The following is a 23,190-nucleotide window of genomic DNA, read 5'->3' as shown; positions in this document are numbered from 1 at the left end:
ACACCTACCATAACATCCTTAGACAATTGACACATTCTTTGGTTACTGAAATGACATGATTGAGTTAACCATATAGTTTTAAATGCACTCAAAAAAGTTGATTGGTTAGGCTTCTATAAATCTTACATACAGAATAAGTCCAGCTGAATATAGCAAACTCCTACAAGCCACTCAATTAATATTTCTAGACAAACAACAACAAATGCAACCCTTATTAGTTTTCCTCTTCCACATCCCTATGTTTGTCAAACATAGGGAAATAACTGTTATAAGTGCTGACAAGTTTTTTCTACACCTGCAAATAATACAAAGACAGGATTATGAGATTTAGGGATTTACCATTCTTTTCAGCACTCCTGTTATCCAGGTATTCTTGCTAGAGCCCACATTAAACAATACAGGTCAGCAACGACTTACTCCAGCATGTGATGTACCCTTGAGGGAGCTTGGCTCACCAATGGTGCCACTTTGGGTATTCTTTTCTGCTAAGCATGTGCACAGTATTAGGCTGACAGAATTGCGAAATGCAATAACCCCTTCGTTTGTCTCAGAGTGCTGATCCTCCCTCTTCTGGTTTCATTGCTGGTGTACGTTGAAACATAAATGTAAAGACATATTTGTGGGTAAATGTATTTTATTAGCAATTTTTAATAGGAATACAAAACAAAAAACATTAAAAGTAATGGATACATTAAACTCATAAGCTGCAAAATAACACAACTGTAATAATCATAATAACAAATAAATAAATGAGGACACAATAAAATGCAAATATAACTTATGTAGAAAAGCAAAAAATGCCAAGAAAAAGAGTAAGAGAGAAAGAGAAAGAAAATTTTACTATTTGTATTTATTACAAATCTTGAAAACAAGATAATATTAATATTATTTCTTTACAAAATGTTTGTAAACCATTCGTGATAACCTTCAGTTATCTGAGAGCTCAGAATATGACTTGCAAAACAAATTAGTTCCTAGTAAAACACTGTTTAAGTAGACATGCAACTTTATACAAAACATATAGGCAAAACATATTTTACTAATCTATTTTAGGAAATGCAAATGACCTGCACATTGCCCATAGCGTGTCAGAACACAAACATGATTTATAAGTTACTAGATACACAGCAAGTATGCAAAATAGTTTTTTGAAGTATATTGAGGTCCACAAACAAAAAAGAAATACACACCATCTTAACCACTGTGGGCGATGAGTTAGATCTATGATTATTTTAAAAATACTGATAAATAATTGTCTTCTCATCAAAAAATTGTAGTATGAGACATTACCTTATGTGCTCCTCTGAGTAAGTAAGTAAGTAAGTAAGTGACATAACAAACTCTACAAAGCACTGTGTAATAAGTTGGTGGTGCATAAATTTGTGATGATATTCCCCTAGTTAAGGTCATCTGACATGCGACTCGTAGATATGAACAAGGCTTCCCTTCACACTCATGTGCAGGATAGAGGCTTAAAGGAGGAGAGGGGCGGTTTGCATGACTTGCAGAAGAAATCTTTTGCTAAACACAGCTAAAGTTGTGGGTGATCTTAAGGACTGAGCTTTTCTGCAACATCTTGTAACCCTTTAATGACATTTTTGTATAACAAAGCACAGCTTGCTCCAAAAGTTAATAAATGTCTAGGCTCCATAAAGTTTTTTTTTTTTGTTTTGATTGTAATCAACTCACAGTGAGGTTTTTTGACACCACACTGCCTAATAATATGTTGAGACAAACATCTGTCCTAACTGCATTTATTAAAATAATGTACCTGTTCCAACTTAAGAACAAACCTACCGTCCCTACCTCATATGTTACACGGGGATTACCTGTATGCAGAACTAAAATTCAAGAACAATGTCAGTGTTGGCTAAGTAGCATTGGTCAATGCCTGACTCATTTAACATGTTATTTTAAAGTTTCCTTTATGTTCACATAGACTAATATCATTATCTAGTCACAGAAAAATTAAAAGCTAATCTTTCACAAATGAAATTGTGTTCCAGACTGCATGCAGCTGATGCAGCTTGTGAATGCTGCTGGACGTAGATACATTTTCTTTCTTTACACGCTATTTTCTCACGCCTGCAACAAAAGGCAAAAAAAGTATGTTAATTATTTTAGAGCTATACCTGCCAACACAGTGCGTTCGGAATGTCTGAATGTGCCCTCCAGTGGCCAGGGTCTGGGTGGCCTATTCAGAAATTTGGTCATGATGGCAACTTCACTATCTGATCTATATTATATCAGATGCAATATCTAAAGCTAGCCATTTACCTTATTAAAATAGGAATAGACTGCATAGATTGAGACACAATCCTCCCCCTGTACAAAGCATTGGTCAGACCACATCTGGAATATGCAGTCCGGTTTTGGGCACTTTGGAATTGTAGAGAGTGCGAAAAAGGGCAACTAAACTAATAAAGGGAATGGAGGAGGGGGGGATATGATCACCCTGTATAAATATATAAATGGTCCATATAGAGAACTCTCTTGTCAATTATTATTCACTTTAAGGTCATTACAAAGGACAAGTGGACACTCTTTGCATCTGAAAGAAAAGAAATGTAATCTGTACATGAAGAAAAGATTCTACACTGTAAGGTCCGTGAAAATGTGGAATAGGCTCCCTCAGCAAGTAGTTTCTAGTGCTAGAAACACAAAATTTAAAAGGGTGCTAAAGTTTTAAAGTAAAGATAATATAGACTATTGATATAGGGAACATCCAAACGGCCTTAAGAGATCAGAAAGGATTTTTTTCCCCTGTTGGAGCAGATTGAACCAGAATTCTTTTGTTGCCTTCCTCTGGATCAACTATGTCTATACGGTTTTATATCTGGGATATGTTTTTTCCCTAGTGGTTGAACTTGATGGATTTATGTATTTTTTCAACCTAACTGTGTAACTATGTAGCTATGATCTCTAATGGCAATTAAAACATGACAATGGACATGGCTGGTATTAGGAAAACAGATGGAATAAGTGTTGGTGGAGTTGACTACATGCAATGTGTCTTCACAAACATACAGTATATTTAATCCCATTGACCCTTTCACACTTTGTCCTATTATATTCTTCACTTAACAATAGTTTAACTCGGTTGTGCTTACCCATTAAATGTGGTATTATCTATCCACGTCCATTGCTCCTTTGATTCTAGGGAACAGGAAAGGCCTATCCATAGGGAGCACATAGGGCAAAAACATTTATAACGATTTAAAAAATCCTGAAATAAGAAATACATTTTTAGAAATACATGCTTTTTTTATTCCCATAGTGTAACAACATACATACAGTAAAAGTGTTACATAAAAAAACAAACATATTCTTTGCTTTCAGTACTTTTTAAAATGGTTAGATTACATTGTATATTTGGATAAAGAATTTATGTAATAACAGGCCATCAATGGCTCTTTTATGAAATGTAAGGGTTGATTTTCTAAAGAAATATAAGCTTGTTGCATAGCAAAGTGAATTTTATCTTGCAAACAATATTTTATGTAGCCTAATGCGCAAAAATAGTTCCACTAAAAAAAATTGTGATCAGGCAATTGCTATATTTGGCTGATCGTTGTCTCCTTTCACAAAAATGCTAAGCTGTGCATCTGGGATGGAATGGGCACATGAGCAGGAGTTACCTTAACTCGACCAGACCAAATAAAATGTCTGAAACAAAGAAAAAAAAAGATGACATCACCTGTGACAGAACAGGGACAGGTGAGTGTATATAAAAATTGCAACAAGGTAGGTAAGGGTATTTTATTGTCTGCACCTTCTGTAAAAAGGACCTGTCTAATCAGTTTTAAAATGTAAGGCTTTAGTTTTGCTAAGAAAGGAGATGAAACTGACATCAAGCATTCAATTATGTCCCAGTTTTTTTAGATTTCCTTGCACATGACTGGATATTCTTTGCAAAGTGATTTTCCCCACATTTACTTCGCTAAACCCATAATATCTTGCAAGATGACAATTCACCTTGATAAGCAAACAACCTAAATTCCTTAAGTAAAACAGACTTATATAGTGTCTATAAAAATCCTAACTCTATGCAATATGAATGAACAAATCTATAGCTAGACTAAGTTTATTTATGACTTTGGGATGAACCTTAATAGTGAAATATTACTTAGCAGAATGTAAACATAGAAATGTATACAGTGTATTACAACCGCAGGGCGAAGCGCGTCAGAATAAGAAGAGCTACACGGTTATTTCAAACCTCTTTTTTTCAAATACTGGTTTTGGTGACTCTAATCAGCCACCCCCTATATAGAGAACATCCCTGTCTAGCGTAGACTGGTCAATTACACTCTGAAAACCTAACCAGGGAACAACCTCTTTTCACTTTGTACTTTCTTGATTACAATTTGTTTGATGTATGATATTTATCTATTGCGCAATTGTTTATATATAAATCACTATTCTCAAGCTCAAACACCCCTCTTCTCTTTCTGTCTGTCATTTTTATCACAGTGTTATAAGTAATATCTAATAAAAGAATAAGAAAGTACCCCTTTTCTAGAATGAAAAGGGAGGGAAGGGGGATCAGTGCGGAAAGCCTATGGGGTATACAATAATGTGTATAGTTTTCAAAAATATAAGACTAGACACAACAGAAGGAGCATCAGGTAAACACACAACATCCCTAATCTGGATAATGCTCCCAGACATAATTTCCATATATCTCCGTCTAACTTGGTATACAAGGCAGCAGGCAATTCTTTCACAACATAAAGGCTAAGTATTACCCAGCCTATGGAAGATTTCTTCCAGGACACAAAAGTCATCAATATTCTGATGGGTTTTTCTGGAACTGTAGTTCCAGAAAAACCCTCCTGCAATGAAACACACTTGCCTACCCTATCTCTGTCTTCATTGTTACATCATCCCAACCCAGCTAATCAAGAAAACCAAAGATCAGAACCAGTGGTCCTGAGTTTAAAATTGTTTGAATGTGGCATTAATAACATTCTAGTTGGGCAGTTTGTATTGTTAAAAGGAGCATGTAATATTGCAAATTTAAATACAAATTGGATTAAGAAATATTAATTTAGTAAATTTTTTCCTACCTTTTCTGCTTTAGATTTTACTATTATAAGATTACCACCCCAGGCTATACAAAACTTCTGTGAGTCCTGCCAAGAAAGTTTTTTATCTGGCGAATAATAACATTTCTCTCCATTTAGAAGCCCACCCATTGGGCAAAGGAGACACCGATCTAAGGAGAAAATGTAATATATGAACGGCATAAAAAATGAAAAGTTTATGTTGAAATACTGGTGTGTATGTGTTGAATTTGAATGTCGGCTGCTGTTAAGTTGTTATTAAATAAAGTTAAAACTTTTAGAAAACATTTAGATTTGTTTGGTGGTCACTTTAAAAAGCTTGGGTTTCCTTACATCTACTGTATCAGAAATGATGGTCACTAGGACAAGCTAAGGGATGAATCCTATCACTGATTTACCCTGAATATATTTTACCTTTTTTGGTTCCTCGCTCTTTCATCAGGCAAGAAATTGAGGAAGGCGCTATCTGACAGGCACTGTAAGGGGTTAACAGTATGTAATGGAATCACTGTAAGCATTTTCGGCACAGAAGCCTGTAAACCCATGTTAGACTAAAAACATGACCGCAGTTCACTTTAATCCTCCTTTTTATAAGTTAATAACAAGTGAGTGGATGCCCTGTGAACTGATGTTCTTATACACATCCCTGCTACACTCTGTTTCTTAAATCTTGTAGAGGGATGAAAAAGTCTGATTTGCTCAGGTCCTGTTGTAAATTTCTGCTTGAGCTACTGATCTGTGTCAACAACATCTTTTCATCAACAGAGGAGGCTAAGGAAAACCTGTAATGTAATTGGAAAGCAGCTAAGAGAAACATCCTTGAGCCGCAAATGAATTCACAAATTACACATATGTATTATTTTATATTTTCCTCAAGTAAAAAATAAATTCTATATCACTACCATATGTTATATTTACTAAAGATGTAAAAAAATATTCAATATATAAAATGTTATTGTATCATTAAATGAAATATGAAAACAGAAATATAAAGCTTTATCACCTTTTGTGTTGTTACCATTTTCGTTACAAAGGTTACTTTGCAAAAGCGACAAAACTCTGGACATATTTTCACTTCTGTTTTGGAAATAATCTTCATTTTCATATGCCTGCAATACTTTGATAATACATTTGTTAAGATAATGTAAGAGTTATACAATGTAGTACAAATAAATACTAACATAGCACATTTTCATCATTCATATATATAAAAAACAGATTGTAAATAGTTCTCTATTCTCAGTACTTGTAAGGCATCTAAGTATCAGATATCAGATATAGTAACTTGAAAACTCAATATCCATAAGTGTTATCTAATAAATTATTAGCAACAGTTACAGAGATAAGGGACACGTAGGAATGAGTTACCGTGTTTCCCCGAAAATAAGACACTGTCTTATATTTTTTTGGGCTTCCAAAAACACACTAGGTCTTATTTTCAGGGTAGGTCTTATATACTTTTTTTAATGAAAAAAAACACTTACCATATTCCCAAATTCCCCTTCTGATCACTCTGTGCTTTTTTTCCACTGTTTGGCAGTTAGGACATGGAACAGCAGGTGGCGCTGTGCCGGTTTCTTTCCTGCTTTACAAACAGGAAAAGACACGATGCTGGCAGAGGAGAGAAGAGAGACATGCTGCAGCCAGAGACACACGCAGGATCGGGTATCAGGTGAGTATATTATTTTAATTTTTTTTTTAACACATTTTTAAGGGCTCACTAGAACTAGCCTGGTTACATGCACTTCAGCTTCTGACAGGCGAAGTGCATGTAATATCACTCCGCCTGTGACAGGAGCCGGAACTACAAGGAAAGCATCGGCTTGTGCGGCTGTGTGTTAGCCCGCTGTGTGTACGCCCACTGTCTCCCGCTCGGTGAGTACTGTTTTAATTTATGTTTGCTTTTATTTTTTTATTTTTTTTTTTTATTTTTCTACTAGGTCTTATTTTCGGGGTAGGTCTTATATTAGGGCAGGTTGGGGGAAAAGTGCTAGGTCTTATTTTCGGGGTAGGTCTTACTTTCGGGGAAACACGGTATGTAGGAAACCAGAAAGTTTGACACATGTAATGCATGATAAGTGATTGGTAAAATAAAAAATATTTTTTTGTTAAAATTATTATTATTATTATTAAACAGGATTTATATAGCGCCAACATATTACGCAGCGCTGTACATTAAATAGGGATTGCAAATGACAGACTAATACAGACAGTGATACAGGAGGAGAGGACCCTGCCCCGAAGAGCTTACAATCTAGTAGATGTGAAAATGTCTTTAAAATGCATGACAGGTAATGAGAATGCAAAAATATTACAACTTGTATGGGATTAGGTATGATTTTAATCACATCAGAATGTTGGGGGATTCTTATTTTTTAATTGCTAGTGGTCATCAGAGTTGGACCACCTCTGGTATCATCAGCCAATGGGAAGCTCACCTCCATTGACAATCGCCATCATATTTAGTAAACTTGCTGATATGATAGCGACAGTGAACCATTTAAAGAGACAACTCACAGTAGGTTAGCTCAATCTGACCTGATGTTTTTTTTTTTAGTAAACTGGACATTGGATGTTATGTAATATATTGAAAGCATAATGAGAGGAATAAATGATTTGCTACTGATCACTAAGGGTGTCTGTATGTGTATGTTCTGTATGCTTGCAATGACAAATAAATAAAAAAATAAAAAGCAGGCACTACCTTAACCCATCAATACATTTTATAATCCTAATCCCTGTTTTTTCATTTTTAACTCATGACTGTTGTAAATGGGTTCCTTGTGTTTGGAACATACCATATATAATGTAAATATATAACCTGGTTGTATATATATATATATATAAATGGTTAGGGGGTATATGCCCTATCAGGTGATATCAAATCACTAAATCACTGAAAAAACATAGGGGTCCCAGAATGTATTATTTTATTAGAATGTATTAGATTATAAAATATATATAACTAGAGAGAAAAATAAATAAAATAAGAAATAGTACATGATGGCCACATCCCTACATTCTTTAAAAAAACATATAAAAGCAATGAGTTTGAACCAAACCTGGGACTTTCATTTGGCCTTTGCATGAACACAATACTTGATAAAATAAATGTATCTAATAGATTTATAATTTCATTAGTACACGATGATAATACTTTATTTTAAAATGAACACTTACATAAGATAGATATTGCTAGCAGCCCTCCAAATAAAACAAGAATCAATAACCCTATTAAAGTGATCGCTGGTGGACATTTAGCTTTACAGTTAGAAGAAGCATCTGCAAAGAAAATAAGTGAATACAAGTTACTACAAGATATGTATTTTAAAGGTAAAATATAGGCATGCATAACCAAATACCACAGACCCACAAAACAATTGGCTGGCTTAAAAAACAACTATGGTATAAATGACTAAATATGAGATCTGCTATGCAACAGCTCAGCATTATTCACAGTAATAGGTTATGTTTGTCAGATGATTCTCGGACAATACAAGCTGTCAGGCTCGTCTCGGATGAGAATCTGACATGTGTACTGAGATTGTATAATGTTGTTCATGGATCCGTCCTGGCAGATCCATGAACAACTGCAATGGAAGTGAAGGGAGGAGCCGCTCACTTGTTCTCACCCATCCCCTCCATAGAACAGTACAATCGTTCATCCATCTTTCAGTCATTTATCACTTAAGTGATGGTGAAAGATAATTTTCAATGACAATAATCGAGGGAATCAGTTAGATGTTGGAAGATCATTTCCAACAACAGTAATCAAGCCATACAGTAAGATGACCCAAATTTGCCATGATTTTTATCAAAATCTCTTTTTTAACAATTATTTTCTGTAAGACTATAGGGTAAAGTAGGCAGAATTGTTAGGCATTATCCAATCACCACTCTGCAGGAACAATTGCCCTGCATCCCTTTAGATATTAGTGCTCATATCTGTGCAATCACAGGTTAGCAAAGTTTTATTCCCATCCCTACTGGTCACTCTGTGATGCAGATTAGTTGTGCAATCTGATAATCAGTTATTTCATTGTACAGATATGAGCATGCATGATTAAGAGGTGCAGGGGATCCTTTACACTTTTCTGTGAAATAGAAGAAACACAATTATGATATCAGTCAGGCTGTAGCAACATGCATATTCAGGGATGAGGAAATAGCCATGCCACAATAGAACAGGATATGATGATAGACGGATTCAGAGTTTTGTAAAAGTGTGTATTTGCCATGGTAGATAATATTTATTAGAAGCAAAAAAATCAAAATGTGCATTTACTAATGTTGCTGCATAATATTTTTAATGTTTGGGTCAGCCCATAGTTTAATAAAAGCTGTTGGAAACTGGAAATGTACATATTGAAAAATAAAAACAATTCGTTATCAGCAGTATGCTATATTCAGTAAGCCTCAGCAGGGGCTTTAACATCACAAATATTGCTTCAATGAAAGCCTTATGTCAAATAAAGATCTAATGATAAAGGCAGCCAAAGTATATGCAAACCCAAGTTCCTTCTAACAGTCAAGTGTAGCAATGCAATTTTCAATGTCTGATTCAATGTGATGGTAAGATAAAAATTTAGGGGGTGCGTATGTAAGTTAAAAAAAAAAGAATGCTAAAAGCTTAAATGTATAAGTAAGAATAGTTATTGCTATGTATGCAAAGCAATACCTACAACAGAAACTGTCAACTGGATCATACTGCAAACTGAACATAGAATGGCCTTGGAGGCTGAAAAGGGACTCTTATGGTTAGAACCAGCTTGAAGAACAATCCAAGATTGTCATTTCTTTGACAAAAATGTGAGACCTGTGCTTTATCCACCCCATTAACTGTTAGTGAACTATTATGCTTTTATGTACTTTGGAGTATATGTTATTGGTCAATCTGCCTAATTACAATTAGAAAACAGCATAAGCCCTCATATACAGGACTGACTCTGTATACCTATACAAATTAATGAATTTCGTTGTTTTAGTTAGAACCTCTGTGCTTTAATTACTACACATTTAACTTTCTCTGCTGCAACAATAAACCTTCCTAATCCGGAACTACTGTCTCATCCCTGATGATCTGTTTGGAGACCCCCTAAAAGAACTGGATAATGGTAAATCTCACTCAACAAAAGAAAACCAAAAGACTCAGAAAACTGCAGGGAACAGATCTAAAAAAAAAAAATCTGCAGCAAAATTATTTAAACTAACACTAAAAAAAAGTATTTCTTTTTAGTTTCGTTACATTTTTAGTCTACAGATTAATTAATTGTTTTAGTCAGGGAGCTTGGAGTGTACATGGACAAAAGTTGATTCACACATTTACTAACTGAATCCAATGTATAAATGTGGGTAACATACTGGGTAAATCTTGGGTGAAAACATTTATAAACAGACCCCAGTGAGTTTCTTCTTTCTTTTTATTACAGGGAGCAAACACAATTAGAAACGCTCAACTAGCCCAAATAGGTTAGGTCTTCAATTGTAACTGATGCAATGTAAAGTTTTTTTTAAATACCATTCCTTATTTTGTTTTTTTTTTTCTGGGATATAAAATAGAAGCAGGAGGAACACAATAGCCCATTATGGGTGCAATGGAACTGTCCATAAATCAGAGAATTACATACGTCAAATATAGCATCTTAGACATTTAAAGGGGCCATTAGCATAACATCTGATTTATAAGCTAATAATAGGCAGTCTTATTACTAAAAATCAAGTTGATAATGATAGGTCCATACTATCCCAACCAAGTTTTATTTCAGCATCTGTTGATTGTCATCACAATAGGTACTCACAGTGACCTACGTGTAGTTGTTTTCCTAATTCCAGATTATTACCATTATTTTTTATTTCCACCATGGCAGTTTTAGCCACTGTAACTCAACCTACACTAAATAATATTTAGGAATAGGAAGAATAAATTGGAGAATACATTACTTACCTACGGTGTCCTTTTCATTTAACGGAAGTGTGACTTGCTGGCTGGATTCATGAAACTGGAGGTCAGCGTATACCACTTCTTCAGTCATGATTTAAATAAAAATAATGAAACACTATATCTGGGTTCTGACCTTCGGAGCTCAACTTGCTTCTACTTATAACACTTTCACTGTACATGACTATAAAGGAAAATGACTCAAGTAGTTGGGAAAGGAATGTTCCGTTTGCAACACTTTGTGGCTACATATTTGTTGCAGAACAATAATGAACTAATATTCAATCTGTAAAGAACACTTATTTAAAAAACAAAATACATGCATACTAAATCAATAACATCTTATAAATTTGTTAGCAAATATTGCTACTTAGTAATTTATCTGCAGCTTTCTTAAAATAATGCCTGATTATCCAGTATCCAATGGAATAATAGGAGATGAGGTTCTTCTTTCTTTCAATTGACACCTATGTTGTAACCCTGTCATATGGGGTGCTAATGACGACAACAAGTGACTGTATCAACAGACATTAAGGAGGCATTGTTTGCTTTTGTCACTGTCAGGAAATTACATACAGTCAAATCTATGTTAACAGTAAAAAAGACTTTTGGATATCACCCACTCTAAGATACAAAGGAGGATAGATACAAAAGAAAACAAGTATTTTATTAACCAAATATAGCAGTTATTTATGGTACAGTAGTAGTTTATTAAGACAGACCTAAACTGAAAAAAAAGAAAAAAGTCACCAAGAGGTATGTCTAACTGAGACATGCCACACCTCTTTTTTCATTTAAATAAAGTCTGGGTGGCCTTTTTGCTTTAGCTTTACACAGCACGGCACATGCGAAATGTGAAGTAGTGTTGGTGTTCAAATTTGGGTTGTCCTTATATTCGACCCCAAAATGGCTGTTCAAATTCGGGTAGACACGACCCAAAAAAAAACAAGATTCAACGGTAAAAATCCGGATAAGAAAAATGTGTTAAAAAAATTAATGTTAAAATAATTTATTGAGTGTTTGTTTTTATTTACCTAATTTTTTTTTTTACAGGTTATCCTACAATGACATCCAGCAAAGTAATATTATGATACATTTGTTAAATTTTTCTTTTATCCACTGCAAGAAAAATATAACAAATGTATCATATTACTGTGCGTGTTACAGAGTAAAGCTAAGTACACACGTCAGATTTTTATCGCCCGATAATCGGCATCGGCCAATTATTGGGCGAAAATCTGCCGTGTGTACAGTCGTTGTCGTCCATCGTCCGAAAGACCGTCCTGCCGGATCCACGGACGATGGACGACAACCGATCCTAATGAAAGGGAAGGGGAGAGCACGCAGCAGGGTGCAGCTCCGTCGCTCTCCCCCTCCCCTCTCCATAGAGCATGAATGGTGCTGTATGTACAGCACCGTTCATGCATCGTGCACTCCCTTGTCGTTGGAAAGGATCGTGAAAGATCCTTTCCAACGACAAAAATTGCATGTGTGTACGCAGCTTAAGAGATACTTGCCAGCCGGGCATTTTTTCAATGATTGCAGCAGAGTCTGCAATCATTTAAAAGGGTGTGCGATCCCCAGGGCACACTGAGCTTATCAATGATTGCAGCCAAGGCTGCAATCATTGAGAAGTGTGTGCGATCCCCGGGGCACTAAAAGGTAATTAACCTGAGTTTATCTGCAGCTCAATTCCCACAGTCACATGACCGTCGGAACTTTGCGGTCACAGCTGTGAGTGCAGGTTATCCCCCGGCACTAGAGGTTTCCCCATTCATCACATCTAGTGCCCTGTGTTCTTGGATAGAGAAACTCTATCCAAGAACACATACAACTAGTAAAGGGCAGCAGGAACAAACTGATTGTTCTTGCAGCTCTTAATAGTCCCTAAAAATAACCCATATTCTCCCACCATTGACTTCAATAGTGTTTGAATTCGGCATTCGATCACCTCTCACTATTCGTTCGAATAGCTGTCGAATCAAATAGTAAGATATTCAACCAACACTAATGTAGAGTACAACTTTGTATATGGCAACGCTGCATACAAGGCAAGCTGGCAAGCACAGTGTAACTCCTGCACATGTGCAGGAATTACATCATCAGTGGCCATCCAATATCCAAAGAGAATTACCAACAACTAGAGAATTGCAGCAAAGATAGCGATTTCCTTGGATGTGCGATGGTGCACGCAGGTAAGTCTGTGCCATTATCAGTAAGTATGCACAGCACAAGCTCACCACCAACCAATGAGTACAATTCCACTTTAGGGTCTACTCCTACTTGAATAAGTGTTTCTTATGCCAAAATAAAATGTCTTCATGTAGTCAGGAGAAAAAACCTCTGATGATATGCCAAAAACAAAGAACAATGCAATTAAAAACAATTTTCATTATCAGGAAATCTAGATACTACTACTACTACCACCAACATTTCAGTCCAAAGCTAGGTAACATTTTCTTCAGTCAAAAAACACGTTTGAATCCTTGCAAACATGGCAATGCCCTTCTGTTTTGGGATAAAATTCCTAAGAATTATTTTCACTCTTTAATAATATTCTCCTTTCCATTCAGACTTTTTTGTCACTTCTGACTAGCTTTTAAGGCAAAACTATACTTTTTCTGGTGTGTTTTTACCATAATCAGTATATATGCACAGCATTATGGCGCACAATTACTTTTTTTTATAAGCACCCTGCACCCTGAGTTGGAATCTGTCACTGCTGCATCCCTGAAGCCACCATTTTCGGCACAAGTCTTTCGGCAAGTCTTTCAGGTTCAGATCCCTGTCTCTCATTAAACAACCACCAAAAAGTACAGTAAATTCTGCGCAGGAGTTATATTGTCTGCAGAATCTAGGTCTGTTTGGAGCGGTGCCAGGAAAAAACCTGGGCTCTTCACTGCATGGTTCATGCGTCATATAGTATAAGCAAAAAACAAGACTTTGCATGTCTGCCAACCAGGGGTGTAGTTGTAAAAAAGAAGAAGGGGCACAGTACTCTTCATGGCGAGCATCCCTGTGCATTATTGGTATGAAAATGTGCCCACCCCACTACACCCCTGCCTATGTGTCACTCAAAGGGGAAGAAACTTCCCCCAGAGTGAGGTCATTTTCTGCCCACTGCCCGAGCCTGCAATTCTATGCTGGAGGCATGGTCCGCAGCTCTGGCCGGTGCGCCCCCCCCCCCAAACGGGGTTCTTCTCTTGACCCGAGGGGGGCCGGACTGCACCGGGACTTTATTCTTTGAGAAAATAAGCATTTTAAAGCCTATGTCAACATGATTTTTGTTTGCAGCAAATTGATTTTGTATTACTGCATTAGTCTATGCCAATGTAATACTTGCTTGAAGCAGACGTAATACATAGTAGTTGGAGATTAAAGTTGAACTACATCTGCGTTACAATATTGTGAGCAGGCAGTGAAAATAAAAATCAGATATCAGTCAAGTAAGTATTTTTTATTGCAAAAAGTACATCGCCGGCCCTTCTGCAATTAAGAACCTGCCTGCTTAACTTTTTTTATTTTTAAAATTTAGTTTTAATCTACCGGTGATCAAAAGTTACAGAGTTACATGTATTAGCCTTGTTTACCATGTAATTGTATGTATTCATATTATATTTATTACATTATTTTCTATATACAAAGGTTTCGGTAAAGTTCATGCCAAGGGGTGATGTTTTTATTAACTGCAATAGGCTTGTATTATTTATGATATAGATTGGAGTCTAATAAATAGAGTAACGTGCGCAGATTTAATATAATATTAAATATTAAAATATGAATTCAATTGAATTAAAATATGAAACTAGAACAGAATCTAATTCTGGTTTTATATTTTTCCCGTGAGCATTTTCTGAAATGCCCTCATTATAAGATTGTTTCTAAAACTATAAATAACAGGATTCAAAGTGGGAATCAGAGCAACATTAAGAATAGACAGGACCTTACTGCTACTCAAAGACACATGTGATGGATTTTCCAAATACACTGCAAAAATAACTGAATACAACAATATGACCACAGTTAGGTGTGAAGAACAAGTTGAGAAAGCTTTTTGCCTTCCCTCTGTAGAAGAAATCATCAAGATGGCAGAAACAATAAAGACATAGGAGATCAGAGTTAGGAGGAAACATGGAAACCCTAGTATTGTGGCAGCTGTATATATAGCTACCTGGACCCTAATGATATTTGAGCAGGAGAGTTGTAATAAAGGTATTATGTCACAATAGAAATGATTGATTTCACCAGATCCACAGAAACTCAACAGAGAGATTTGAAGAACAATAGGCAGGGAGAAAAAATAACAGACTGTCCATGAAAATACAGCTAGCAATATACAAAGCCTTCTATTCATAATGTGCTGGTAATGCAGAGGAAGACATATAGCCACGTAACGATCATATGACATTACAGTCAGCAATACAACCTCAGTGCTCTGAAAGGTCACCACGAATGTTGCTTGCAGCATACATGCCATAAAAGAAATACCGGTAATTCCACTTTTGATTAAAGTTATTTTTATAAATTTTGGCAAAGTTACCGAAGGGAACATGCTGTCTAGGATAGAGAGATTACATAGGAAGGAATACATTGGTGTTTGCAAGTGGCTGTCTTTAATAATAACAGTGACTATGGCCAGATTTCCCATCAAACAGGATGAATATATAAATATAGTTATGAAACAAACAACATCACGGAACTGATTGCCACCTTGAAAACCCAGAAGTGTGAAATATATTTGAGTTTCATTTACCATAGCTGGTGAGTAATAGGGACACAGGATACAATATTTACAGTGGTATATTTAAATACTAGGTAGGTAATAAGTACTAAAAAGCTTGTAACAACAGATGGCAAAAAAAACAAATTGTTCACAAATTGTTGCATTGTAAATTTATTAAATCCTTATATAATCAATGAATTGTTTGCTATCAGCAAGGTTGGGATAGAGTTGTTGATTGGTGTAGATGCTGCAAAATTTGACTAATCTTTTCAACAAATTAAAAACCTGTGATAGGTTTATATGTCCAACTCACAAAAAAAGAGAGAGCTGTATAAAATGTCTCAAGATTTCTTCTTGGCTGCAATTTGAAAATAAAACTGAGTTTATCATATTTTGTATCTTGTTGCTTTCCCAGAAATGTGGCTTGGCTGGAAACACCATAAGAATTTAAAAGATAGACTACACAAACAACGGAACTCCTGGGGACAGCTATCTTTAGCACATTGAAAATGTAATCAGGCAATTAAAATACACAGATGTGATAAGTGAACCTTCATTTACAAAATGTATCCCTTTAATTAGGAAAATAAATAAATTAATAATTGTACCTTTACAGAAAGATTTTCCCAGAGCAGAAGGCAGGAAAAAGTAGACATATGGACAACATGATAGGGGTGTGAAGGGGAGACAGGCAAAGAAAAGAGTTAAGGTATGGGAAATAAGTTTGGCCATAAAAAAGTGAGGGGATTGATTGGAGGGATGGGCGAGCATGAAGTGTTTAAAAAAGTAGGAAAAGTAAGAACATGGAAATTGACGAACATTTAGTCAACGAAGGGGAAAGAGGAGTAATAAATGCACCATAAATGCACTGACCATGCAGTCATGGTCAGTGTGAGTGTTAGCCTTAGAGAGAAGGGGTTACAATGTTTCATAGGGCTTGGTGTTATGTCATGTTCCAGAAAATAAAAATATTTCTGTTCTGTAATGTCATATTTGCTAATAAAATTATTTTTTCTTAGGCTATGTACACACGTGCAATAATTGTCGTTTGAAAGGGTCTTTCATGACAAACGACTGCAAGATGCATGAACGAGCACTGTACATACAGGGCCTTTCTGCTCAATGGAGAGAGGGGGAGAGAACGCAGCGAGGTGCTGCTCCCTCGGTCTCTCCCCCTTCACTTGCATTATGATTGTTCGTCTTCCATCAGCCATGAATCCGCCAGGGCGGTCGTTCGGACAATGAACGACTGGCGCTGTACACACGCGAGATTCTCATCCGATATCAGCCCTGGGATGATTATCGGATGAGAACCATTGCACATGTGTGCCTAGCCATACTTATTTTTTTTTCATTCAATTTATTTTAACATGTTGTTTATTTTATATCTAATAATATGTTTTTTCATCAACTTTGCTTACAACAAAAATACCCAAAGCTCTGATATCAATATTCTGCTTTCACTTATACAGTAGCTGGTAGAGTGAAGGTCAGCACTAGAAATGTATCAGTTAACAGGTTAAAAATGCTGTTATGAGTGGAAGTGGTGATCCCATCAGTGTGCTGCCTCTACTTTATCATTCCATCACAACCTGTGGTATAGATAGTCAACAAGCTGTATTTTATGATTGCAGTAGAGAAAAGTAAGATCAGTAATATTGCGATAATGTTGGGCATGGAAGCCAGGAACACACTTGCAAATCATTTAGCCCATCAATGTGTATATAGTGTATATATTTTTGTATTTCGTTGTTACTTGGTAAGGCTGATTTAATAAAATATTTTAGATTTCATTTAAAGTTAACATGGTGATAAAGTATGATCACTTGTGCAGGTTGTTTTAGGTTTTTCCCCTTTATTCCCCCTTTATTCACCCCAAATAAGAATTGTATTAGCCCATTGCCCTCTCCTCTTTTCTTAATAACTTATAAATAGATGTTGTGTATTGCAAAGAGCTGAAATAGATAGGGCTAATACCAATGCTTTATAGAACACTGCAGAGTTCACAGAACAGCATACAAATTTTTTGGGTTTATTTTAGCTCAGGCAGAATATTGGAAAAAATGTACATTTGCTTATTTAAATAAAAAACAGCTTTAGCTCATATACATCTATTTCAGACTTGATGATGCCCAGTGTCATTTAACTCACTTTCTGTGAACCCAGGGCATCAAAGATCCACCCCTCATCATATCATTATTTGCAGCATTAAGGATATGGCCACAGTCAGAGGAGGAAAAAAATCCGTGATTTCATATGACCAGTTAAGGATCAGGAGGGAAGGAACTTTGTTTTACAGACAGAAATATAGATGTCTACAGATTAAAATTTAAGGAACATTAATATTTAAAATGTATTTTGAAGCATTTAAAGCGTATTTAAATTTTTAAAATATTTGCTAGTAACATATTTTGCTATAAAAACTGCAAGATGCAAGTTTTCTGGATCCTCTGTGAATCTGGACGCATATTGTTTAAGGTAACTTTAGAAAAAAGTTATAACTGAAAGTTTAAATGATGTATTGATCAGGGATTATTATCAGACAATCTTGCAGTTATTTCAGGTGGGAATTACTTCTATATAATGAATGCTTACTCAAGTATAAATAAGTTTGATGTTATACAGCAATGCGCACAGGTAAAGTCACATCAGTTTAATATATTACATTTCTTATTACAATCCTAAACAATTTTCTTTAGTATCAGAAATATATCCAGAAAATGATTTGCTATTCTTTTGATTACTTATAGAATACCATGTTATAATTAATTTATTATTTAGTTTGCAATATCACAAGAATTAAAATATAATTTGCATTTATGTAATACAAATAAATTATTTTAATTTCTTATTATTACATGTTGACAATCGTCTTATCAGCTCACTGATCACAAGTAATTCATTATTTTAATATAAGCAGAACATAAAATAACAGTATTTGCTGCACAAGCAATTTAAAGTAAAATTTTTTAGAAACACCTTATGCAATTTTTAATAGGGAAACCTGGCTGCATATGGCCGGATTTACTAAAGCTCTAAGACTGGGAGAACCTGGACAGAGAACTTGGGTGATCTAACAAACCTTGGATTTGGAAATGGATTAAAAACAATTGCCAACTAATAGCAAATTTTTAGGAAAATCTTTCTAGGTATGCTGGATCATGCAGGTTTTCCATGACAGTCTTCTCCAATCGTGGAGAATTTTGATAAATCGAGCTCATTATGGTGTTCATACTGACACAGAATCTAATTATACTGTTGTGGGGTTGGCTTACTGTTTTCCACAAGATTCTACACTGAGATACAAGTTATATTTCTACTTACAAATATTGTGAAATAAACCTACCGTAATTTGCACCAGTTATTTATAATGAAGGCAGGTACAAACATTCAGGAGGACATGAGGAGGAAACAGTTATTTATGGACTGGAACCAAAATAAGGTAGGAGTCTTTAAAACATTTGCGTAAATCCCTGCAATATCCTAAAGTGAAGTGTATTTTTAAAAATTAGCATTACCAGTCCTTACCTTACTTCTCTGTATCTCTCCCTTTTATTTTCATGTATCAGGAAAAAAATCGGATTTGGATGTAAAGCCTGAAAATTCTACATGTATCACTTATTTACTCATTTTGGGAATCAGCATTCATAATGCTCATCAGGTTTTCTTTATTATCCTGTTCTCTGTAGCCTATCTGCAAGTCATTATAGCAAATATGTTGATTATTGCACTTGGATGTTCTTGTAAGCAACTGAAGAAGCCCATGTTCTTCTTTCTTATGAACCTGTCTGTAGTTGATATTTGTTTTAGTTCAGTTACACTGCCATGGACCATCTATTCTCTCTTATCAAAGGACAAAACAATATCTCTTCCAGCATGTGTTATACAAATGTACAGTTTCTTGGCCTTCACAAGCTCTGAGTTTCTTCTGTTGACGGCAATGGCCTATGACCGCTATGTAGCTATCTGTGACCCATTGCATTACAATGTGACTATTAACAAGAAGCTATGTGTTGTTTTTGCCTTATGTTGTTGGTTAGTTGGCTTTGCTGATACTCTTCCCCATGCTTACTTTGCCCTCATATCATGTTATTGTAGATCTAACAAGCTTAATCACTTCTTCTGTGATTTGACTGCTTTGATGAAACTTTCTTGTTCCGAGACTTATATGATAGAAACTATTACATATGTTGAAGGGGCCATTTTAGGTTTTGGCCCATTCTTTCTCACCTTGACTTCCTATGTATTTATTATTAAGGTCATCTTTAAAATAAATTCTACAGAAGGAAGGTCAAAGACCTTTTCAACCTGCTCTTCCCATCTCATTGTTGTGGCAATATTTTACAGCACTACTTTGAGTATGTACGTGCGGCCCACCTCTTCATTTTCATTAGAAGACAATAAGATAGTTACTCTGGCTTTTGTTATGGTAATTCCAACCATGAACCCAATTATTTATAGTCTTAGGAATAATGAACTAAAACAAGCATTGAGCATAAAATTTAAATTATATCTGTTTAGAAGAAAATAACATTTTAGAGTATATTAAAGGCCAATGTAAGGATCTACATTACAATATTACAATACTACAGAAATGGGTAGCCATTTGAAAAGTGTTGTCCAAGTTCTTCTCCAACATTTCCACTATAAAGTCAGTGTATGAGGTCATGATGACATTGAGTGATGACATTGTAACTAGCTCCTATTAGAGTAATGCACTTATTTTTGTGTACTTCAAAGTATAGACCCCTGACTAGAACAGGAACCCATCTTGGTCTACTACCATTAAGGTATTGCCAGAATGTCCAGCATTCTGGTCCATCATCAAACTCCTTTTCCCATACCTTTGTCTGGCAATAGACTGCTATCCTAAAATGTCCCCTCTAATATCCAACATTATTATTACAATCAAAACCAGTTTTCTCCACAAAACAATCTTGTTGACCTACACCCAACTTCTTCTATTTTAGACCTGCATGTTTCTACTAAATGACTCACCTTCATGATCAGAAAGCCACTTTAACCCACAATGGCTTGAATGCACTATATATCAGGTACAATCATCTTAGTCAGTCCTATGACACACTAAAACTGCCTGGCTGCAACAAAATAGCAAGTCAATACAAAAATTATGCTTGGAATGCAATAAAGCTGCACATGAACTTTATTTTTTATTTTAAAAAATGGTTTGGACTTTATAGTTAATATTAAATTTAGACCTATCTACAGGCATAGACCCTGGCTGGTCAGAAAAAGGGGGAAGGCAGCAAGTTTGTGACCCCTCCTATCCATACCAGACACATAGGAGCCTGGTTGACCAGGTACAGGGAGTGGGGCAGTGAGTGTATGCCCTCGTCAATTCCAGACCCCCACTTATGTAATCTCAGAATTGGTTAAATAAAATCGATTAAAAAGAAAAAAATAACATTATGCATGAAAGTGTATTTGTTTTTAAAATACGATTATTATTTCCTGCAGAAGTAAATGAAGCAACCATCATGGCTTCTATAAATCTATGTCAGCCATAACAAGCACTGATCACTTACTGTGAACTCCCCAACTATAGCCAATGACAGATTCTCCAACCCACACTATAGAGCTTGGTGTTTTGTTTTCTTTTGTAGAATCCTTCCATTAAACATTGAATGGATGAGTTATTGATGCCCCTTTATTGACAAACATTGGGAGGCAGGTTGTGGGCCTAAGGCCCTATGCCTTACTGTGAGGCCCTCAATGTTAATAGAGCATAAGGGTCCAATATGGATGAGGGAAACACGCTTGCTGCCCCTTTTCTTTTCCTAGCCACCAGGCTGTTATGAACAGAAGGGGGGCAATTGCGACGAAGGTTGACAAAGTGAACTAAGTGTTGGCTAAATTGCTGTGCAAATGAACCCCACATCACAATCTCTAAAAACACATTTGTTGTCCTATACTTTAATTTTTTACCTAAAACAACTTGCTTTTTTTTTAAAAAAATGATGACTTTGGACATTTTTTGTACTTGATCCCCATCACTGATAATGATAATGGGCTCCTCGCCTACATTTCACCATTCATTTACATAAAAACTACACGATTTTAAATTTTCTCACAGGTTTACTTGACCTAATTAAATGTTGGTGACAATACCATGTTCAGGGGTTTTGCAATTACTAATGTTATACAATACTGTAGGGAATCTCTCTTTGTCTGTTTTTTTAGCTTTTCATACTTTTGATAACTTTTATTGAATTAAAGTATTAAGCAGAGCATAAAGACAAATCATATTCATTCTTTATTACAAACTGGTAAAACCATCTCACAATAGGTTGATGCCATAAATATTAAACACTTTATGAGCATGATTATTTATGCATTTCAGCTTTCAAATACACTTCATTCTGTAAAGTAGAACTTTGCTATAATATTTTACAATATCCAAATGCTGTATATTTAAAGGCTGGTTTGAGAAAATCTCCAGCAGTTTATTGAGTATTTTTCTGTATTTGCAGCGTTTTGCTGTGTAAATGGGGAAATATGTGTGTATTGCAGAGATATACTATGTTTTATTAATCTGGCCAGGCATACATTTAAATACTGATATAACTATCTTATAATTTTCCTAAAGGCACGTTTGACATCTTTGTTTCTCAAACTATAGATAAGGGGGTTTAGCATAGGTATTACACCTATATTTACCAATGATATAACTTTACCATCACTCAAGAATGACTTTGATGGAGGTCGTAAATAGAGACAAAAAAGCACTAAATACAACAGTGTTACAACAGTAAGGTGTGAGGAGCAGGTAGAAAATGCTTTGGATCTACCACTGGTAGTACGAATGGCCAGAATATTTTGAGCAATAAAAACATAAGAGGTTAGGGTTAAAAGGAAGCACGGTATTCCCAATAGTACTGCTGCTATAAATATGACAATCTGAATTCTTATTATGTTAGTGCATGAGAGCTGCAACAAGGGCATTACATCACAATAGAAGTGGTCGATTTCACATGCGCTGCAAAATTCTAATGTCGATATTAGAATTGTGATGGGCACAGTGAAAACATATATAATTATCCAAGAAAAGAGAGATAAGAAAACACACAATTTGTGGTTCATAATCAATAGGTAGTGAAGTGGTCTACAAATAGCCACAAATCTATCGAAAGCCATGACTGTTAAAAGTATATATTCTGTGCTTTGAAATGAAAGAACACAATGACACTGTACCATGCATCCTAAAAAAGAAATTTCATTCCCATCTAATAACATAGCAAGAAGTTTTGGTAAAGTTACCGAGGTGAAAGAGACATCCAGGAAGGAAAGATTACTGAGAAAGAAATACATTGGAGTGTGCAGATGTGAGTTCGTGTATATTAGTAATGTTATTAGCATGTTACTAGACTGACAGGTAAAATACATAATAAAGATGCACATGAATAAAGGAACCAGGGTGTCTGCCTTATGTGAGAAACCAATTA

At 35.4% G+C, this 23,190-nt stretch overlaps 2 protein-coding genes across 2 annotated transcripts; one reads left to right on the top strand and one right to left on the bottom strand.

Moving 5' to 3' along the window:
• Window positions 1–1,352: 1,352 nt before the first annotated feature.
• LOC140339462 (C-type lectin domain family 2 member B-like) lies at window positions 1,353–11,212 on the bottom strand. The gene is made up of 6 exons (XM_072424189.1): window positions 11,011–11,212; window positions 8,247–8,348; window positions 6,070–6,183; window positions 5,070–5,218; window positions 3,111–3,226; window positions 1,353–2,085 (listed from the first exon to the last, which is right to left on the bottom strand). Exons 1-6 carry the CDS (start codon window positions 11,096–11,098, stop codon window positions 1,950–1,952), a joined length of 705 nt encoding a protein of 234 aa, XP_072280290.1. The 5' UTR covers window positions 11,099–11,212; the 3' UTR covers window positions 1,353–1,949.
• An 8,230-nt stretch (window positions 11,213–19,442) lies between these two features.
• LOC140339960 (olfactory receptor 5V1-like) lies at window positions 19,443–20,258 on the top strand. The gene has a single exon (XM_072424887.1). It carries the CDS (start codon window positions 19,443–19,445, stop codon window positions 20,256–20,258), a length of 816 nt encoding a protein of 271 aa, XP_072280988.1.
• The last annotated feature ends 2,932 nt before the right edge of the window (window positions 20,259–23,190 follow it).

The sequence above is a fragment of the Pyxicephalus adspersus genome, chromosome 10 (assembly GCF_032062135.1).
Source record: "Pyxicephalus adspersus chromosome 10, UCB_Pads_2.0, whole genome shotgun sequence".
Classification (NCBI taxonomy): Eukaryota; Metazoa; Chordata; class Amphibia; order Anura; family Pyxicephalidae; genus Pyxicephalus; species Pyxicephalus adspersus.
The sequence above is the reverse complement of the archived record's forward strand: the minus strand, read 5'-3'. Positions and strand labels throughout refer to the sequence as shown.

What these genes read in the sequence shown, in the direction of transcription:
- LOC140339960 (XM_072424887.1), top strand. Translation starts at nt 19,443, where the DNA reads ATGTTGATTATTGCACTTGGATGTTCTTGTAAGCAACTGAAGAAGCCC.
- LOC140339462 (XM_072424189.1), bottom strand. Translation starts at nt 11,098, where the DNA reads ATGACTGAAGAAGTGGTATACGCTGACCTCCAGTTTCATGAATCCAGC. An exon ending in AAATGGTAACAACACAAAAG is followed by an intron (nt 5,219 to 6,069) that starts GTGATAAAGCTT and finishes TTTTCTCCTTAG; the next exon opens with ATCGGTGTCTCCTTTGCCCA. An exon ending in GATAATACCACATTTAATGG is followed by an intron (nt 2,086 to 3,110) that starts GTAAGCACAACC and finishes CTTTTGTTGCAG; the next exon opens with GCGTGAGAAAATAGCGTGTA.